This window comes from Mesocricetus auratus, unplaced genomic scaffold, assembly GCF_017639785.1.
Source record: "Mesocricetus auratus isolate SY011 unplaced genomic scaffold, BCM_Maur_2.0 Super-Scaffold_100025, whole genome shotgun sequence".
Lineage (NCBI taxonomy): Eukaryota > Metazoa > Chordata > Mammalia > Rodentia > Cricetidae > Mesocricetus > Mesocricetus auratus.
This window is the reverse complement of record NW_024429206.1, coordinates 14,522,164-14,543,457: the sequence shown is the minus strand read 5'-3', so window position 1 is coordinate 14,543,457 and position 21,294 is coordinate 14,522,164. Positions and strand designations below refer to the sequence as shown.

The following is a 21,294-nucleotide window of genomic DNA, read 5'->3' as shown; positions in this document are numbered from 1 at the left end:
CTGCCAGCCTAAAAGTAGCCTTGGCTCACTCTACCTGCATGCTGGAGTTGGGGTGGTCCTTCAATTTGCCCCAAATTAGACTGAAATGTCTAGGTTTTTCTTTTTCTTTCCTTAGTTTTAAAGTTACATTTTATTGCCACTGAACACATATGAACAGTTTATACCATATGGGTCCCAGTGATTAAACATCAGGGTTGGCAGCAAGAGCCTTTACCCACTGAGTCGTCTTGATGACCCACAGCCTGTAAATTCTCCACTGAGGTCCATCCAGTGACTAGGAAAGGATGTGGCCCTGCAGAAGTGGCGCTGCCGTCTTGGCAGCCCCTGAAAGCATTGTCTCCTGAGCCTGCTCTTAGCAGCTGGTAACCAGTTCTGCCACTGGATCTTTTCTTCCCTTTTCCATCTCCATCACTCTCCTGAGAGCAGAAGTCGGTCTGTGTGTGTGTGGGAGGCAAGACAAGAAACCCTCAGACACAGAGAATGCATTTTCTGCTGTCAAGGTAGAGTTGCTATTTTGGACCTCAGAACACCCGCTTGGAGAAGAGACTGAAATAGCCCAAATGAACTGGTGGAAAAAGATTCCGCTTAGACAGTCAGCAGGGAGCTCATCCTAGGAGAAGCTGGGCTTCCAAGTGTGCTACTATCACACTCTCCGAGAGCACAGCATCATTCACTCTATGTGGTTACAACACCTACTGCGTGTGTGTTTTAAATTACAGCAGAGGCAAAATGGGAAGTGCGTGCCCCGTGTTACTCGTGGCTTTACTGAGCCTCTTTTTTTTCTCCCACACAGGGTTTCTCTGTGTAGATCAAGCTGGCCTTGAATTTACAGAGATCTGCCTGCCTCTGCTTCCAAAATACTGCAATTATGCCACTGCCTGACACCCCCCTTTTTTTTTTTTTTTTTTTTTTTTGGTTTTTCAAGACAGGGTTTCTCTGTATTGTTTTGGAGGCTGTCCTGGAACTAGCTCCGTAGACCAGGCTGGCCTCGAACTCACAGAGATCCGCCTGCCTCTGCCTCCTGAGTGCTGGGATTAAAGGCATGCACCACCAACGTCCAGCCCTGACCTGTCTCTTGTGTTTGATGTGAGCTCTTATGTACTCTCCTGGTTTAATAACCCCAAACTGTGATCATTTGTGTACAACTTTCATTGCATGCTTTTTCTCGTAATACTAACCTTTCTTTTTTCCCCTCCGTCATCTGTATTTTCTTTCTAAGCTTTAATTATGAAAAATGCCAAGCATATGCAGGGGCAGGGACCACCCAGTGCTGTGCTCCCGTATCAAACACCACTGGTGATGAGTCTGTGGTTAGTGCTGAGTCTGTGGCTGCTCCTGTTTCAGTAATGCACCACATACCTTCTACGGTTTTAACTGAGTAGTTTTTGTTTTTGAGGCAGGGTCTTGCTATGCAGCCCAGATCTCAAACTCTCCATTCTCTGCCTCAGACTCCAGAGTGTGAAAATTATAGGCCTAGACTACTACACCCAGATACTCTAAATTGCTAGATTTGGTTTGGCTTTTGATTTTTGAGGCAGGGTCTCTATATAACATGGTCTCAAACTCCCAATAGCCATTTTTCCTCTGCTCCCTCAGTGACTGCTGAGGTTATAGGTTATGCCACCATTCCGATGCCCTGAGTTTATAAATGTGAGTTTATAAATTTTTCTTTTCCTTTCCATCTTTTGTTTTTTTGTCTTGAAGTGGACTCAAATGATCCTCTTGCTCCAGCCTTCTGAATGACTGGTACTACAGGCATGCTCCAACATGCCTGGGTGTGAATATATAGTCTTTATATGTCATATTGAACATTCTCCAAAGCATTTTCAGTCAAGTACAAAGTTGAATCCCTCCCCCTTCCCGCCCCCCGCAACAGGATATCTCTGTGGCTTTGGAGCCTGTGCTGGAGGTTGCTCCGTAGACCAGGCTGGCCTCGAACTCAGAGATCTACCTGGGCCTGCCGCCCACGTGCTAGGATTAAAGGTGTGCACCACCACCACCGGCTAAAAGTTGAAATATTTTAAAGTCTGACTATAGTATCATGAAGTTAAAAATTGTAATAAAAGGAAACTAGGGCAATTCCAAATATCATATATACTCCTTATATCTCTGACTTAGCATTAATAGCCTAGAAGAGGCACCCATGTTGTTATGTATAGCAGAAATTTTGTTTTGGCTTTTAAGTTTATAATTATTTACTGACTCTGCCTCTGCCTCCTGAGTGCTGGTCTAAAAGTGTGTGCTACCACCCCCGGCCAGAGCTTGCTTTCTGGTGCTCTTCACCAAAAGGAAGCAACAGTCCCTGGAGAAGTGGCTGATTTCAGGGCTGGGGTAGCAGAGCGAGATAAGCCTGGGACAGCAGGAAGTGTTCAAAGAATAATGAGGATAGTCAAAAGCATATCCAGACCAAATGTGAGCCAACGGGATTATCAAAAGAAATATGTTGGGTGGTGGTAGTGCTCACCTTTAATCCCAGCACTCAGGAGGCAGTGGCAAGCGGGTCTCTGAGTTCCAGGCCAGCCTGGTCTACAAAACGAGTTCCAGGACAGCCAAAGCTACACAGAGAAACCCTATCCCAAGAAACCAAAACTATAGCAAAAACAGCAAAAAACAACAAATTCTGATTTTTTTCTTTTAAAATATTGTTTCATCTTTTGTGAATGTGTGTGATTATGACTGTGTGTGTGTGTTGGAACTCCTTAATGAGAACCACGTTTTAAATTCAGCTCTTTTATTTGTGGTTTGTTGAGACAGGGTCTTGCTATCTTTCCTTTGCTGGCCTGAAATTCACTGGATAGATCAGGCTGAACTCAAACGCATGGGCGACCCTTTTGCTGCTGTGTGTGCTACCACACGATTTTGTAATTTTGAGACAAGGTTTCTTTATGTAGCCCAAATAGTTCTTAAACTCATAGGAGTCCTCCTGCTTCGGCCTCCTAAATGCTGGGGTTACAGATATGATCTGTCTTAATTCTTTTTTTTTTTTTTCTCGAGACAGGGTTTCTCTGTGGCTTTGGAGGCTGTTGTCCTGGAACTAGCTCTTATAGACCAGGCTGGTCTCGAACTTACAGAGATCCGCCTGCCTCTGCTTCCCAAGTGCTGGGATTAAAGGCATGTGCCACCATTACTCAATCTTAATATGACTATTATAAAAATATAAATTATAAAATGGACACAATGGCACATACCTCTAATCCTAGCACAGGGATAACGAAGGCAGGAGGATTATTGTGTGTTTGGGATGAGAACATGAAACCCTGCCTCAAGCAACATAGCAGAAACAGGAAGGCAGAAAGAAGTGGGAGCATTCCCTAACCTGCATTTTTCATCCCAGATGTTCTTCCTTCTCTTTTCATTTCAAAGCTGCAGCCTCTGTTTTTGGTCTTTTCACTCTTAAACACTTTGAAACATGCTCCTATGAATTATACGTGCAGTAAAGGTGTGGTTTTTAGTATTTTTATTAAGTGTGTTTGTGTCCATGTACCAGAGTGGTGTGTGGAAGTCAGAGAACAACTTGTAGCGGTTGCTTCTCTCCCATTCTACCATGTGGTTTCTGGGGACTGAACTCAGGGCGTCAGGCTTAGCGGCTATGCACTTGCTCATTAACCCACTTTGCCGGCCCCCCAAGCCAGTACTAAAGACTAGAAAGCAGACAGGCTCTAGTGAAAATCTTGGATGATAAACCTTTTAGATTTCATGATAAATATACACTCATCTTCGCACATATGCATGCATGCTTTGATTTTTTTAAAGCTGGTCATGGTGGCTTATGTCTGTATAGCAGCAGCAAATGCCTTTACCTGCTGAGCACCCCCTGGCCCTTGTTTGTGGTATTTTATGGGATAACAGCAACAACAGGATTTTGTAATAAAGTGAAAGAACCACAGGGAATTCTTTTGTAACCTCGTTTTGTAGATGACAGCAAGTACCTTTTCTGGGTGTGTGCTGAATCAGTAGATGAGTCACAAGGGCTCTGCAAAGAACAGGTGGCCTCTTTCTTGACTTCTGCAAGTTCCTGACACTGACCCCTTTGATCTAAATAAAGCATCCAGAATGCTAATGGTGGAGCTGTCATTCAGTGAACAAACATTTATTGAAAGTTTAACATATACATAGGACTAGATGTGGTAACCTTAACCTATATCCCAGGACTCTGGAGGATAAAGAGTTCAAAGCCTTTGTTGGCCACATAGCAGATTCTAGGCCAGCCTAGACTACATGAGACTGTGCTTTAAAAGGAACTGGGTATGGTTTTGCACACCTTCAGTCTCAACATTGTAGGAGCAGAAGACAGAAGATCTGGTCTAAATAGTGAGTTCCAGTCCAGTAAGGGTTACATGGTGAGACCCTGTCTCAAAAAAAAAAAAATGGCTGTATTCTGTTCGAAGTGCTGTGATTTAATATTTCTGGTTCTCAGCCTATCAGGATGGGGTGAGCCATTAGATCATAAGCAGTTCTTTTTGGTTTTGTTTGTTTGTTTGTTTTCGAGACAGGGTTTCTCTGTGGCTTTGGAGGCTGTCCTGGAACTAGTTCTTGTAGACCAGGCTGGTCTCAAACTCACAGAGATCCACCTGCCTCTGCTGGAATTAAAGGTGTGCGCCACCAACGCCTGGCCCTCATAAGCAATTCTTAAAGTAGTAACTGCCCCCTTGGGTAGCTTGAGAGAAGCCAGCGGCACTTGCAGCCCTGGAGCGAGTTGTGGGGAAGGAGCAGTGGACCTTTGTGGACTTGTTATCAACCAAACTCTTTCTGTTTTTGTTTTTCAGCTGGAAGAAGAAAGATCTGTACTCAATAATCAGTTGTTAGAAATGAAAAAGAGGTAGGCTTTCTGTGTGTTTACTCATGTGTGTGTTTGACAAGAAAAGCTTGAGAACGTGCCATGGGTACTAGATTGTAGAAAACACTCAACATCTTATATTCAGAAAATGGCATTGTGGTGTCTGAGTGCTTACAGTTGACAAGTTATGAAGATCCATTTGTGCAAGTTTCAGAAATTTAAAATTTTAAGCCATTTTCAATTGCATTTACTCAGAAGTGCTATACTAAATTCAGATTACCTCATATCGATGGTTTAGTAATGAACATTATTATAATTGCATGCATAGTAACCAGTTTAGATATAATACTGATTTCAATTATGGGAAAGCTTGAGTTTTCAATAATAGGTAATATTACTTTTTTTCTGTTATTCATTATCCTCCATAATATTTTATAACTTCCCAAGTTCTTTTGAGTAGATAAATATAGTTCATAGACATGAAATATTTAGGCCAGGTCAGGGTAGAATATGCCTATAATTCTAACACTCAGGAGGCTGAGGCTGGAGAATCATAAGTTTGATTCCAACCTGTGCTACATTGCAAAATCCTGCTTTAAAAACCAAAGCTGGGCAGTGGTAGAGCACGGCTTTAATGCCAGCACTTGGGAGGCAGAAGCAGATGGGTCTCTGAGTTCTGGGACAGCCAGGACCATATAATGAGACCCCATACAAATAAATAATTTAAGCTGGGCGTTGGTGGTGCACGCCTTTAATCCCAGCACTCGGGAGGCAGAGGAGGCGGATCTCTGTGAGTTCGAGGCCAGCCTGGTCTACAAAGTGAGTTCCAGGACAGCCTCCAAAGCTACAGAGAAACCCTGTGTCAAAAAACCAAAAATAAATAAATAAATAATTTAATTAGCTAACATTAAGTAATTAAAATAAAGTAGGGCTTAAGAATATAACTCAGCAACAGAGAGCTCGCTTCACATGTATGAGCTCCCGTGTTCATTCCCACACCAAAAACAAGCAAAGCAACAAAACCACCTATAATCTTTGAGAGTGAGGGAATCAGTAGTTCAGGGTCATCCTCCAGTACACATCAAGTTTGAGACCCTGTGCTTTAAAAGAGTGGAAATGAAAAACAGAAAAGAAACCCAGCCTACCCCCAAATTTTCCCAGGCTGTTAAGAACTGCTTTCCTTGTCAAAACAGAGGATTCCCTGTCCTACTGATGTCTGGCAGATGTGTCTTACCCTTGGGAGTTCAAGGTTTTATTTAGCCTAGCAAAACATTTGGATTGCACAATGTGGATTGCTGTATTTTAGAGGCTGTTGGGCCTTGGTCCAGGGGAAGCCTTTCCTTCTCTCTGGTTTTAATTAAAAAGCACTTAAGGTTCATCAGGCGGTGGTTGTGCATGCCTTTAATCCCAGCACTCAAGAGGCAGGGCAGAGGCGGGCAGATCTTTGAGTTCAAGGACAGCCTGGTCTACACAGTGAATTCTAGGACAACTAGGGCTATATAGAGAGACCCTGTCTTTAAAAAACTACACATATGCTCACACATGTGCATTCATGCTCTCTCTCTCTCTTACACACACACACACACACACACACACACACACACACACACACACACACAAATACTTGGGTTACTTTGTTGAGTTTCTCCAAGGTCTTTACTTTCTAGAATGCACATGTGTCTCACCATGGCTTGCTTCCACTGGACAGAAAAATAATGAGGTTTTGTTCCTGTATCTTTCTCAGAGGGGAGCAAATGAAAGAAAATGTGCTAATGTAATATGTAATCACTTTACATTTACACAACACTTTTAAATTCACAAATTCATGTAATCGTAAAACATCCCAGTGGAAGATGTGGGGTGTGCATTATTTTTTAGATGATGAAGCAGAAGCCCCCATACCAGAACTTAGCTAAGAATTCACTCTTTTAAGTGATAGGTGCAGGCTAGAGACCTGGAGCTTCAGGATTTTCTGTTTTCTTCTCCATGTTCCTTGTAAGAGATTCTGTGCTTTATGAGTTCTTACTTATGTGACCGACTAAATTATATGTTTAGCAAAGTATCTCTCAAAAATTGCTGCTAATTTAAACCAGGCCTAGTATCTATTGGGGAAGCTGAGATAAGAGGGCCACAAATTCAATGATAGCCCCAAGCAACTTAATGAGATCTGTCTCGAAAAGTGAAAACACTGGAAGGACTCCACAGTCAGTGATAGGATGCTTGCCCGCATGTGGGAGGCCAGAGTGTCAGTCTACCACCACCAAAACCAAACATTAAAATGACTCCTGCCAATATTGATGAACAAACATAAAGATAATAAAATCAGAAAAGTTGTAGAATGTTTCTATATTTAAACTGATTTTCTCTTGTTAATTCAGAAGACTGGATTTGAATGTATTTTAAAATAGCAACAAGTTATAAGTTAGACCTTAAAATGCCTCCCCAGTGTCAATTTGTTAAGGATTCCTCTGTGGAAATTGTTTTTATTTAAAGATTTATTTATTTATTATGAATAGGACATCCTGCCTCCATGTACCAGAAGAGGGCACCAGATCTCATTATGGATGGCTGTGAGCCACCATGTGGTTACTGGGAATTGAACTCAGGACCTCTGGAAGAGCAGCCAGTGCTCTTAACCTCTGAGCCATCGCTCTAGCCCAGGATATATGTTTATGATGGCTAACTCCAAAGACCTATGTCATAATAGCACACAAACTTCTTTATTGATGCAGTCAGTAGCCTGTCTGTGGTTTAAATTAGAAGGGAAGGCAGGAAGTGACCATGTTCCTCATGGTCATGAGAGGGACTTGCAGGACCCCACCATCAGGTAAAGCAGGCCTGGGGAGTCAGTGTGAGAGCTCCAGCCCAGCTGTGTAAGGTCCTGGGTTCCATACAGCATCCCACCCTAGGAAAAGCCTTCAGTGGAATCTGAGGATCTTAAAGCTGACCTGGCCTAAGGAGTAAATTTAAATTGTAAGCTAAACACGGGTAAGGTGGCTGGCTCAGTAGGTAAGAGGGCTTGCTGCCACCAAACCTGACAACTTGAGTTTGAGACTCATGTGGCAGAAGGAAAGAACTGATTCCAGCAAGTTATTGTTTGACCTCCACACCCATGGCATGCACACCTACACATATGTACAAAATTAATAAATGAAAGAATGAATGAGTTAATGAATAAATATAATAATTTTAAATTATAAACCAAGCATGGTAGAATATGCCTGCAATCCCAGCTCTTGAGAGGTAGACGACCAACTTGGTTACATGAGACTGTCTTAGAGATCAGTAGTGTCTTCCTGTATTTGCTTTGTGGCTTTGGTATCTGTAAACATGTATTGCAGGCAAAATGTAGTGAAGATTTTTCTCTGAATTTAAAACTGTAATCATTTGAAAACTGGATACAGTTGGACACACATCTTTAAGAACAGGTTCCAGACAGTGTATGGTCTCCCACTTTTAACCCCAACACTAGGGAGGCAGAGGCAGGAGGATCTTCCTGAGTTCAAGGCCAGCCTGGTCTACACAGAGAGATTCAGGCCAGTCAGGGTTACAAAACAAAAACAAGAGAGGGGGAAAATCAGGTTCCCAGGGATCTGGCTGGTAAGGTGGGGTTGTCTAACTGCTGGAGTGGAGGCATCTGCTCCTCCACAGCTGTCCAGGCTGATGATGCACAATAGGGAGCTAGATTGGCTCCCATGTTGCTCTGGGCTTTTTTTTGTTTTTGTTTTTTGTTTTGTTTTTCGAGACAGGGTTTCTCTGTATTGTTTTGGAGCCTGTCCTAGAACTAGCTCTGTAGACCAGGCTGGCCTCGAACTCACAGAGATCCGCCTGCCTCTGCCTCCCAAGTGCTGGGATTAAAGGCATGCGCCACCAACACCCGGCTTGCTCTGGGCTTTTTAATGTCAAAGAAGGAACAGCAAAGCCAAAGTTTTAGACATAGGTTTATGGGAGGTCTAAATTCAACTGGTAGTACTGAATGTCAACCCTGTGCTGACCACAAGTATGGCCTCCACTTGTGAAGCAGCCTGCGCTGCCCCAGCTCATTCAGCTTCCTGTGGGTTGTAACTGTCTGACTGTCTCCGAGCTTGCGCTACTTACAATGCTCACCTCATCCTCTCTTTTCCCTTTCCTACTCTTGCTTCCTTTGCTATATCTGTGTGTCTTTCATGGTAAGACTAAAGAAAGTCTATCCACGTTATAATAAATAAATCTCATATATTTTTAGTAAACCAAATTGTTGTATATATTTTGGCTGCCTTTGTCCCTCTGTGTCTTGCTTTTGTTTTGTAAAAATATGCTCAGCAATGTACATACACACACACACACACACACACACACACACACTTCTTTTTGATATTGATATACAGCAAAGAATTTGGGTGCAAATTTAGTTCTCCTTTCTGTATTTGCATTTTTCTTCATGTTTCTAATATTTGGTTCTTATTATCTTGCATTTTAAAGCTTGCCCAGTAACACTTTAAGGTATTTGCTTCATTACTGGCTTTATTTCTTAAGTAAGTAGTAAGAGAAGAATCTGAGTGACACATTCCTTTGGAGGATGGGACAAGAGTTTCTGGCCCTGAAGCCCTTTTTTTCATACTGTGTTATCATCCCTTCTTGGTATTGGTAGTATGAGGAAACCCTTCCGGCCAGCATGGCTTAAACTGTTTGCTTCTCATACATTAGTAGTGTTGGCATGGATGATTTAATTCAGCCCCTCTTGGTTTGTACAGAGGAATTAGGGCGTAGAAATTGCTTAAGAAGCCATCACTGATGACCTGTCACAAAGATGAGCTGCCAAAGCCTGTGTGCCCTGTCATCTGGTAGACCTCCTGCTTCCTTTCTTCCTCTTTCTTTTTCTTCTTTTAAAGTGTGTTGAGAGGGTGCAGATTCTTACACCATGTGGATTCTCAGGATCAAGCTCATCAGGGTTGGTGCTGAGCCACCTCTTTCTTCAGCATGTGTCCTTTGCTTGATTCATAATAAACATCCTGTCTCCATCTTAGCAAACTGCATGGCTCGGGGCTGTATGTAGACAGGATAAGCACGGAGTTGGGTTGGTGAACTTTCTGCTGCTTACTGGTGACTGTCCCTCCCCAATACTAAGTGGTGCCCGTGGGATCTCAGCCAGCTAGGTCTTGAGCATAGGAAAATCCACATCTGTCTTCAGCAAACCCAGTCCTGCTAATTTTTAATCAAAACATTAAAAAAATAATAAAATCTGAGTGCTACTTAAGATAAACAAAGCCCTTCTTTGCACGTTGCAGAAATGCCTGTTTATTTCTCCACTCCAGAAGCCCTGTTTTAACTCTTAACACGGCCCCATTTCTTAGCACTTACTCAGGACTTGATGTGCCTTCCTTCCTAGTGTTATTAATTCAGAACCCTTCTGTGAAGTCTCAGATTCATCTCTTACTACTTATAATTCTGGAGCATAAAGATGTAAGCCACACAATGAGATCAATACAACACGTTTATTTCCATCTTTGTGTAGCCATGAGAATTTTGTAATTCATGTGCCGGATACCTTGGGTCTCACTAACCAGCCATTCCTCTACCATGTCTAACTTGGACCTCCGTTTCCTATTCCCCCAGTTGATTTGAAACATACTGAATGCCACTGGCTCTGCATTCACCCACCTCTTCCCATAGAACTGGCAGTGACTCAGTTCCTAGTTGCAGACTCTTGCTGTCGACCGCCTCCACTGATGCAGTGTCTGAGATTGTGTGGCCTGAGCGCTAGCCTGAGACACTTTTTCCCTTGTTTTATTTTCCCTAAAGTAATCTGGTGATACATGATTTGTTTATTAAAAATTAAGACCTTTTTGTTTTAAAAACTGGCTTTAGGTTTATAGAAACGTTATAAAGGTGGCGTGGCCAGTTCATTCCCCTAGCCGGCTGTCCCACTATGAATGTCTCTAGCCACAGCACCAGGACCCAAACCACAAAGTCACCACCACTCAGTTCTCTGCAGTTGTCCCTCGCAGTCAGCTTCTCATCCAGGATCCAAGCTACGAGACACCATTGCACTCATATGGTGCTGTTTCCTTCGTCTCTTCAGATCTGTGGCAGTCCCTCACTAAGTCGTGCCTTTCATGACCTCAGCATGTTTGTGTTTCACAGCATAACCTTAAATACACCTGCACATCATACATGTACACACTGTACCTGCCGTCCTTTGCGGCTGACTCCCTTGTGTCCTGCCCGACCTCCATGTGTCCCCATCATCCTTTCCTCTCTCGACCTGGACTCCACAGTGGACAGTTTCTCCAGAGGTCTCTCCCGCCCTCTAGTGAGCCAGCAGAGAACAGGATCTGGGCTCTGCGAACTGCCTCACTTCAGTTTTGCCCCTAGCCTTTCTGCATTTCACTTCTAAGTAGCCATTGCCTTCTTCAGACTTGTTGAAAAGCAGTATCTTTTAGTTTTGAATAATAATAATCTTTGCTACTGTTTTGGCTCACACAATCTTAAAAACACAACCTCAGAACTTACTGAAAAGTTACTGAAATTAGTGAGAACCAACTGATATTTCCAGCATCAAACTGCTCTGCATGACATCTGTATAATTGCTTTGCATGTATACATTTTAATTGTCATTGCTTGGTAATTATTTATTACAGAAGTAACAATATTCAACGTGGGGTTCTCTTTTGCTGTAGTTTTTTTGGGGGGTGATGCAACAACTTTTTAAAAATCTACATCTTCCAACAGTATTAACTTGTCTTTTTGAGTTCAAATGGACACAATGACATGCAGGTTCTGCATGCCTATGCATAGCTAAACCTTTTCTCCCTCGCAGTAAGTAAATTTACAGGCATAACAGCCTTGATCCCTATGCAACTTCCCTGTTACACCTTTCTTTACAATGTTAACTGAAGTTACTCTCAAGTCTGTTCTGAAACAGTTGAATGCCCCTCATTGACTTCTGGAACTCTCTGAACTCTGGTCTTTTAGAGAATCTGAGTACATAAAAGACGCTGATGAAGAGAAAGCTTCCTTGCAGAAATCCATCAGTCTCACCAGTGCCTTACTCACAGAGAAGGACGCGGAGCTGGAGAAGCTGAGGAATGAGGTAGGTGCTGTGAGGATGGTCCCGCCCATGTTCTGCCCCTCCTCCCTGCCTGAGCCCAGGATCCGTGTTACAGGTCACGGTGCTCCGGGGAGAGAACGCCTCTGCCAAGTCCCTGCATTCAGTTGTGCAGACGCTGGAGTCTGATAAGGTGAAGCTTGAGCTCAAGGTCAAGAACTTGGAGCTTCAACTCAAGGAGAACAAGAGGCAGCTCAGCAGCTCCTCAGGTAAAAGGATGCCCACGTGGTGCTCCAAGACACGCGTGTGCCTCCTCCCCACCCGACTTTCCTCCCACTCCCGTACTGTGCCTCCTCCAGGGGCCTCTCCAAGGAGAGATGCCCTTCCAATGTGCTGCCCAGCTGCCCTGCCCCATCCCATCCTGCCCCCACCCCTCCCACTGTTGAGTCCAACAAGGGCTAGTCACAGGTACGCTTGGTGCTGAGTGTTCTCATGCCGTAACTGTTAAAACACACATGAGGCAGTACATGACAGCTGCCATCATTCAAGCAATGGTGAGGTCTCAAAGTGCAAGGCAGCGAAGGAGAATAGAGATTACTGCACCCTTAAAAAATCAGACACTAGTACTGTTTGTTGTGCTTCTGCTGCAGCGATGGGCAGTGAAACACGAACCACGAGTCAACAAACCCACAGTGGAGTTTATTGAAGGGAAAGGGAAGAAGAGAAGGGGGTGTTGGCCAACTGGGAGCAGAGATAGAAGCCGAGAAGAGAGAGCAAAGAAGGAAGAGAGAGAGGAGAAAGAGGAGGGGGAGGGAATGAAGGGAGAGCGAGTGAGAGCATGTGGAGGTGCTCACTTAAAGGGGGAAGCTTGCACATGCGTGCTGGGTCCTTACAAAGCCCTGTAATGAGTGACCAGCCATAATAAGGCCACGAAGCACAGGGCCCCTTGAGCTGCCTAAGCATCTGCCTGAATGCCATATTCATGTCCCACCCGTTGTCAGGGGTGGGGTCAGCATAAGGCCGGGTTCTAACAAGTACCTCATAGGTGGACATCTTGAGAGAGAATCCCTGAAGGGGCGGAGCTAGCATCTGTGAGATCCAGTAGCAAGCAGCCAGAGAGCAGACAGGAAATTTTCCCCATTCTCAGAGACACTTGAAAATTAGTGTCCTATGGCAGCCCATCACTGCAGCAACAAGGAATTGGCTTGCAGTGTTTTCTCGTGATCCCCCAATTACTCTTTTTCTTGTTGTTGTTAAATCTAAGGTAATACTGATGCCCAGGCAGAAGAGGATGAGAGAGCCCAGGAGAGTCAGGTAATGCTCCTCCATTAGTGCTTCTGCTGTCTTCCTATTCTTCAAAGTCAGTAGATATCGTGAGAGCTTAGTGCATCCCTAGAGACTAAATGCTGACAGTTTTAAAGTGTACCCAGTAAAAAGTCTTCCAGTCCCTACTGTTCAGTCTCCCACATTCCTGACATTGCTACCCACATCTTTTTTTTTTTTTTTTTTTTTTTTTTGGTTTTTTTCGAGACAGGGTTTCTCTGTGTAGTTTTGGAGGCTGTCCTGGCACTCGCTCTGTAGACCAGGCTGGCCTCGAACTCACAGAGATCCGCCTGCCTCTGCCTCCCGAGTGCTGGGATTAAAGGCGTGCGCCACCAACGCCCGGCGCTACCCACATCTTAACCTTTGCAGAAATTTTCTTTTGTTTTAATGTACAGCTAGATGTGGTATGTCAGGCACATACCTATAGCTCTAGCACTTGGAAGGCTTAGATGGGAGGATCATTGCAACCTTTTGAGACCAGCCTCAGCTCAATGTGACATAGCAAGAGCCCCACCTCTAACACACTCACTCACTCCAATATAAATAATATAATCTCCCCTACGTTAATTTTTTTTCTGTTTTTGGTTTTTTGAGATAGTGTTTCTCTGTATAGTCCTGGCTGTCCTGGCACTCGCTCTGTAAAACAGGCTGGCCTCAAACTCACAGAGATCCACCTGCCTCTGCCTCCCAAGTGCTGGGATTAAAGGTGTGCATGACCATGCCCATTTTTTTTTATTTGTTTGGTTTTTGTTGTTGTTTTTGAGACAGGATTATTTCATATAGCCCTAATTTGTCTTTAACTTTTTGGTGCTTCTCCTGTCCCACCTCCCAATTGTTGGACCACAGGTGTGCATCACCAGCATAGCTGGCTCCCCTACAGTTTGTTTTGTTTTTTTTAATATATACAGTGTTTTGCCTACAGGTATGCTTGCAGACCAGAAGAGGGCAGCAGATCTTGACAGATGGTTGTGAGCCTCTATGTGGGTGCTGGGAATTGAACTCAGGACCTCTGGAAGAGCAGCCAATGCTCTTAACAGCTGAGCCATCTCTCCAGCCCCCTCTGTAGTGGTATAGTATTCCGTTGTGTAGATGTACCATAATTTAGTCAGTTCCCTTTTCGTGGCAGGACACTGTGATCCTTGTAAGCTTGTGTGTGTGTTATAAACAGTGCTGTAAGGAAACAGCTGTCAGACTCAAACTGACTAGGAGTTAGCTTTGTCTCTTAGTGTGTCATAGGTATAGTACAGAATTAACATTGTTCTCTCTTCCCTCTTCCCCGTTTCCTTTCTGCTTCCATTTGTTTCTGCTGCTGCCGCCAACACTTTTCTTCCCATCAGCAAATGGTTTGTTTTATGCTTTCTTATTTGTGTACACATGTGCGTGTGGCTGTGTGTATGGTTTCCTTGGCCTTGCAGTGGAACTCCTAACAGAATGACTTAGAAGATGCAACTTGAAAGACAGGTGTGGGGGCTGGAGAGATGGTTCAGGGGTTAAAGCAGCAGTTTTGCTTACAAAAGAGCAGGTTCCCAGTGCTCATGTGGTGGTCTACAACCACCCTTAACTCGTGGCCTCCAGAGTCCACACAGGCACAATACTCACACACATGAAATGAATCAGAGAGAGAGAGAGAGAGAGAGTGCCAGGTGTGCTAGCACATCCATGCAGTCCCAGCTCTCAAGAGGCAGAGACAGGGAGATCTCTGTGAGTTTGAGGCCAGCTACAATGTGAGACCCTATCTTTAAAAAAAAGGTAAAGAAGTTCAAGGCCATCCTCTGCCACAAAGTGAATTGGGTTTTGTGTTTTGTTTTTGTTTGTTTCAAATAGGGACTAACTTGTATAGACCAGGCTGGCTTCAAAGTAATAGGGGGCAGCCTGCCTCTGCCTCCTGAGTGCTGGGATTAGAGGTGTGCATCATTCCCAATTTAAGGCCAACCTGGGAAATGTAGCAATAGTCTATCTAAAAAAAGAAAAGGGAGAGAGAGAGAGAGAGAGAGAGATTTTGTGTGTGTGTGTGTGTAGAGAAAGAGAGAGAGAAACATCAATGTAGAGATATGAAACCTTTTATTTTGTAAAAGAGGGAAAATGTCTTGATTTTGAGTACTCTGGTTTAAAAGAATGTGAAGTGTTCAGGACATGTTACCTTCTGATAGTCACTTTGTTGTGCTTGCCGCCAAGCTATTCTTGGAACAGGTACCCTTCCTGTATGTCACACATGCCACATCTCTCTGGCAGAAAGGGAGCTTGGCCCTCTCTGTGGAGCCCTACATCTTCCCTGAAGATGTTCTGGTGTGCTGTCCTGTTGCTGAGCAGTCAAGTGACCTGAGAATAGTTCCATGTTACTTTTTCAAATCTATGTAGCAGAAAAGTTCTAAGTCAGTTCTAGACTTCAGACACCTTTAATGCTCATTTAATTGTTGATTTATTTATGGATCCAGAAAACCCAGGACCTCACACATACCAGACAGATCTCTGTCACTGAACTGTATTTTCAGCCCTGGATACACACACACACACACACACACACACACACACACACACACACACACACACACACACACACACACAGGAAAAATAAACCATGCCTGTGTATTCAGAATGTGAAATTATGACTGTGGACAGCATAATGTGTTCTGTTTTGCTGAAAAATATCAGTAGCATTTCACCAATCCACAGTTTAGTTGTTTAAGTGTGATGTCATGAGTCTCAATGACAATTGAAGTTCATCCATTCACAGTTTCTGATTCAATGACATGAATTTAAAGAGTTTAAATATACACGTATTTATTTCCTCAGCAGCAAACCCTGAGAGATGGAAAGGTTAAGAAAGAACCCTCCTTGCCCCCTTCCCCTGGCTGTGATCTCATTCCTAGCTGTCGTTGGTCCTGTACGCTCAGCATGCCTGTTCCTTGGAGAGACTGGAAAGCACAGGCTCTATAGCAGGCACAGTTGGTCCTGCTGTGACATGTGCCTGCAGATGTAGTGAGAATGCACTTCCTAATTTCTAGACCCCAGCTGTATGTGGGTTAGGCATTTACATACCTCACTGCCTTTTTTTTTTTCTTTAAAAAAATCAGATTGATTTCCTCAATTCGGTAATAGTGGACCTTCAAAGAAAGAATCAAGACCTTAAGATGAAGGTGGAGATGATGTCTGAAGCTGCTCTGAATGGCAACGGGGATGACCTGAATAGCTATGACAGGTATGACAGAAGAGATTCGAGTGTCAATGGTCAGGTTCTCCAGTGGTTGCTGGGTACACTCTGCCAGGACAAACCACCATACATCTGGCAAGAGTGACAGAGCACAGCCGTCCAACCTGCTCATGTTTAGATTCAGTTTGTGTGAATATTTTGCCAGCATGTATATATACACACCACACGTGTGCCTGCCACCCTTCAAGGCCAGAGGATGGCATCAGATGCCCTAGAACTGTAGTTATAGACAATTTTGAGCCTCCTTGTGGGTGCTGGGAACTCTGTTCTTAACAGCTGAGCCATCTCTCCAGCCTACACTGCACATCTACAAAGCTTTGTGCTGACTCTTCTGGAAACCCTAGCTGTGGCTGTCATTAGTCCCTGAGTGCTTTTAGATTCTCTGTGAGTGCTATGACCTCCTGAATGTCTTCTACCAACCTCCTGATTTCCTGTGTTGACATTTGTAGTGATGACCAGGAGAAACAATCCAAGAAGAAACCCCGCCTCTTCTGTGACATTTGTGACTGCTTTGATCTCCACGATACAGAGGACTGCCCCACCCAGACACAGATGTCAGAAGACCCTCCACATTCTACGCACCACGGCAGTCGGAGCGAGGAGCGGCCATACTGTGAGATCTGTGAGATGTTTGGGCACTGGGCAACCAACTGCAATGACGATGAGACCTTCTGAGGGAGCCTCAGGGCGGGACTGGGCTTCTTCAGACTCCATCATCCAAGCCGCTTTCCACCAGCATCGCGTGTGCCACTTCACAAGAACTTGTTATTTTTTGACTCCGTCAGCAAATCTAAGAAAATATTTTGATCTTCAGCACATTACCCTTCATTTCCTCTCATAAGTTAAAATAAATATTTGGTAGGTGGCTTTCCTTCCATCTTCATTTTCTGGATTTTTAAGATTTAAGACATTGCATCGGGTGCCATTGCTTTTCTGTTCCTAAAGAAACATCGTGGGACAAGCTGGACCCTGACACCATCTTATTTAAGAAACGTTAAATTGCCGGGCGTTGGTGGCGCACGCCTTTAATCCCAGCACTTGGGAGGCAGAGGCAGGTGGATCTCTGTGAGTTTGAGGCCAGCCTGGTCTACAGAGAGAGTTCCAGGACAGCCTCCAAAACAATACAAAGAAACCCTGTCTCGAAAAAAAAAAAAAAAAAAGAAACGTTAAATTATACCGTTATTTCTCATATTTGCACTAAAATATTTCCTGGCTACATATGTATATTTAGGGTTTTTGCTGTTATTGTTGTTATGCTTTAACACTGGAATGAGTTGCAAAAAATGTGCCACTTTGCATTTTCATGTACTCATTTAAATAATTTTATTCTAAATATCCAAGCTCTCTGCACTACCTGCTCTCAGTAGTGCCTTTTTCCAGGCTTGACAATACATAGGTGTGATTATAAATCATGAAACAGGTAAAAGGGAGGGGAATGCCCCAAACTGCTGTGGGGACATTTATAGTCTACATGCTGCACCCACAGACCCAACAGTGGTGTTTTCTTTATCAGTTTTACATAATTTCAACCTCTATATATTATATGTATATATATATTTTTAAAAATCTATATTTTGGGAAAAACTATATACAATGTGTCTTCTTTTCAGATTTTTTTTACCTTTATGAATAAGAAAACACATAAAAGGCTCATCAGGATGTAACTGACCAGTCCAGAAACAGCATCTGTGGCTTCCTACCTGTTGTCTTCCTTTCCATGTTTCTAACCAGATCTGAGGATCTGGGAGAACGGCCTCCAGCTGTTTGGTTTATTTCCCTTCTTTAGCAGATAATCCCAGTAGTGAACTAAGCCACTCTGCAACAGCTAAACTAACTGATCTACAGCCCTGCTTTATGTGTTTGTGGGGTTTTTACTGTATTTTTTAATGAATGTACGATGAGAAATTCAACATGAATAATTTTGAATTTTCTTATCACAAAAAGATAAAACGAAGGACCTCATCATACAAAAGAGTTTATCAGTCAGTCTGAGTCTGTCTTCACTTGAATGTTTTTGAGAATATGTAAAAAGGAATTAAATGCACCTTCATGCAGCCTGCATGATAAGAACTTCCATCATTGTATATAAACCTTTGTCATATCCCCCTCAAGATTATCCACTGTGCTTGACGAGTGAACATTAAATAAATCTGTTACCAGTTGACATTTTTGGTTAATAAAGCTATAGGAATTATTTCACAAACAAAATATGTAAAGCAGTATTAAAATCTGAGTCATGTACCTACTTTAATCGATTCTTTTGTTTTTCTGCCAGTAGTAGTAAACATGTTTTTGGGATGAGTTGTCATTTTTTTTTTTCAAGTAAGAAAGCACAGCTTTAGACTGTGCTGGTTTAACCCCCAGAAACAGCTGACCTGACAAGGGTTAGCTCTTGAATCCCAGACTGATGGCTGGGAATCCAGCATGGGACTGATCATGACCTGAATGTGGATGTCAGTGAGGAGGCCTAGGTAATCTATGGGACCTTGGGTAGTAGATCAGTATTTATCCCTGGCATACAAAAGGAATTTGGGTGCCCATCCCACAATAAGAGATTCTCTCTCAGCCTGGACTCTTGGGGGAGGGTCTAGGCCCTGCCCTGAATGAAATGATAGACTCTGGACACCCCATGGAGGGCTTCACCCTCCCTGGGGAAAGGAGGGAGTATTGGGGGGTTGGTGGGGGGGGGCGTGGGAGGAGGGGAGGTAAAGGGAGAGGGACCTGTGATTGCCATGTGAAGCAACCTTGTTTCTAATTTAAATTTAAAAACTAAAATAAAAAGAAAGCACAGCTTTAATCCCAGCACTCAAGGAGGCAGAGGCAGGTGGATCTCTGTGAGTTTTCTAGCCTGGTCTACAAGAGCTAGTTCCAGGACAATCAGGGCTGTTATACAGAGAAATTCTGTTTCAGGGGTGGAAGTGGGGAGAGCTCTTTAGATCTAAAAGTAATCCCTTGCTGCCTCTACCACTAAGCCACAATGACAGGTCTGAATACAGGTCTTTCCACTTCAATAGAACAACTTCATAAACAACTATAAGAAATTGGTGTGTCCAGCTAGACCCTTTGGAGGCAGAGGCAGAAGGGTCAGAAATTCAAGGCCATCCTTGGCTACATAGCAACTTGGAGGCCAGCAAGCTACATAAGACTGTTTAAAAAGAAGAGAAACAAACCTACTATGTCCTGAGTGTTAGGCCTTGTAAGTATTGATGGAGTTACTTATAATAATGTCAGCAAGGAACCAGGCACACACTTTTAATCCTAGCTCTTGGGAGGCAGAGGCAGGCAGATCTCTGAGTTTGAGGTCAGCCTGGTCTGCAGAGTGAGTTCCAGGACAGCCAGGGTTACACAGAGAAACCCCATCTCACAAAATAACAAAAATGTCAGCAGGAGCCGGATATATAGTTCAGGGTTACAGTGCATGCCCAACCCCCACAAAAGACCTGGGTTCAATCCTTAGCACCACACGCAAATGCCAATGACAGCCTCCTGAGGTTCATTGATTTGCATATTGTTTGGGAGTCATGTGGCTTGCTTGGGAATGATGATGCCAATCACTGAAACAAGGAAAAAAAATACAGAACCGGGCATGGTGGCAAGTACTAATCCCTGCTTTGGGAAGGTGGAAGCAGGAGAATCAAAAAACAGTTCAAAGCCTTCCCTGGCCAATTAGCAAATTCAAGGGTAGCCTGGGATACATGAAAGAGAACCTGTCTGGGAAGGAAAGAAACTGGGGAGATAGCTCAGTCAGGCCATGGGTTGGATCCCAGAATCCACAGAGTTGAGCATGGTGGCACACATTTGTGATCCTGTACAGAGGAGACAGATAGGCATAAACGCCAGGAGCTGGCAGGCTTTGATCTCTGTAAGGAACCACTGTCACCTGAAGACAGGATGCTACGATGCAACTGTTGTAGTGGATTTTGTGAACTGGAAAGAGACAGGTGGAGACGCCCTGTCCTGACTGGGGCTGGTAGATTAACCTGAGTTCAAGGCCAGCCTGGCCTCTATGATGAGACCCTGTCTCAAGGCAGGGGCGGAGTAGGTGCACAAAATGCTTCTTACCCAGCAGAGGAAGGGTGTCCTAGAAGACCGCACAACCTCTTGGAAGGATCCTGGGCTGCCAAGTGACTTCATGAAACTCCACTAACCAGTGCTCACACCAGAACATGAGAGACACATCTTTTTTCTTTTTTAGTAAGAATCAAAAGAAGCCTTGTGTGGTATACATCTGTCACCTCAGTACTTGGGAGGGAGATCAAAAGTTTGAGGTCACAGTGAGCTACATAGTGAGTTCAACACCTCCTGGACTATATGAGGCCGTGTTAGAAGCTGTGAAAAAAAAACTGATTTTTTTGTTGTTGTTTTTCGAGATAGGTTTTCTTTTGTGAATCATTCAAAAATTAAATGTCATGGGTAATCCACTACTTTATCACAGCATATTAAAAAAGTGTAAGTGCTGGACGTTGGTGGTGCACGCCTTTAATCCCAGCACTCGGGAGGCAGAGTCAGGTGGATCTCTGTGAGTTCGAGCCAGCCTGGTCTACAGAGTGAGTTCCAGGAAAACTCCAAAGCTACACAGAGAAACCCTGTCTAGAAAAACAAACAAAAAAAGTGTAAGAGGGACTGACAGGGTGGAGGATAAGGGCAGATATTCTACACTCCATATGGTAAAAAGGAATCTACAATATAAGTTATTGCTAGTTTTTTGCACACTGTTAAGAGCTTGCTTGCTTTATTGCTCCAGATGACCTTGTAGTAACACAAACTCGACACTGGCTGACTCAGCTCAGACATCCAGATGTTAAGAGGTAATGTGGTTGACCACCTAGCCAGAAGGACGACACTGAGCTCCCAAACAATTGACAGCCTGTGCACTCCCTTCACCCCCTGCCACCAACAGGCCTTCTCAGAGTCTCGGCTGGAGAGATGGCTCAGTGGTTAAGAGCATTTGATACT

At 43.8% G+C, this 21,294-nt stretch overlaps 1 protein-coding gene across 8 annotated transcripts in view; it reads left to right on the top strand.

Moving 5' to 3' along the window:
• The window catches only part of Clip1 (CAP-Gly domain containing linker protein 1), a 108,530-nt gene extending 89,941 nt beyond the window's left edge, over positions 1-18,589 (top strand). For 4 of the 8 annotated variants that reach the window (XM_040731653.1, XM_040731652.1, XM_040731651.1 and 1 more), the window contains 6 exons: positions 4,767-4,819; positions 11,732-11,849; positions 11,923-12,073; positions 13,069-13,118; positions 16,202-16,326; positions 16,788-18,589. In XM_040731653.1, coding sequence (XP_040587587.1) covers positions 4,767-4,819; positions 11,732-11,849; positions 11,923-12,073; positions 13,069-13,118; positions 16,202-16,326; positions 16,788-17,013 — 723 coding nt within the window. In that variant the 3' untranslated portion in view covers positions 17,014-18,589. Of the gene's footprint in view, positions 1-4,766; positions 4,820-9,238; positions 9,260-11,731; positions 11,850-11,922; positions 12,074-13,068; positions 13,119-14,464; positions 14,471-16,201; positions 16,327-16,787 lie in introns of all 8 variants that reach the window. The other 4 variants (XM_040731656.1, XM_040731655.1, XM_040731658.1 and 1 more) reach the window with 2 other exon arrangements.
• The last annotated feature ends 2,705 nt before the right edge of the window (positions 18,590-21,294 follow it).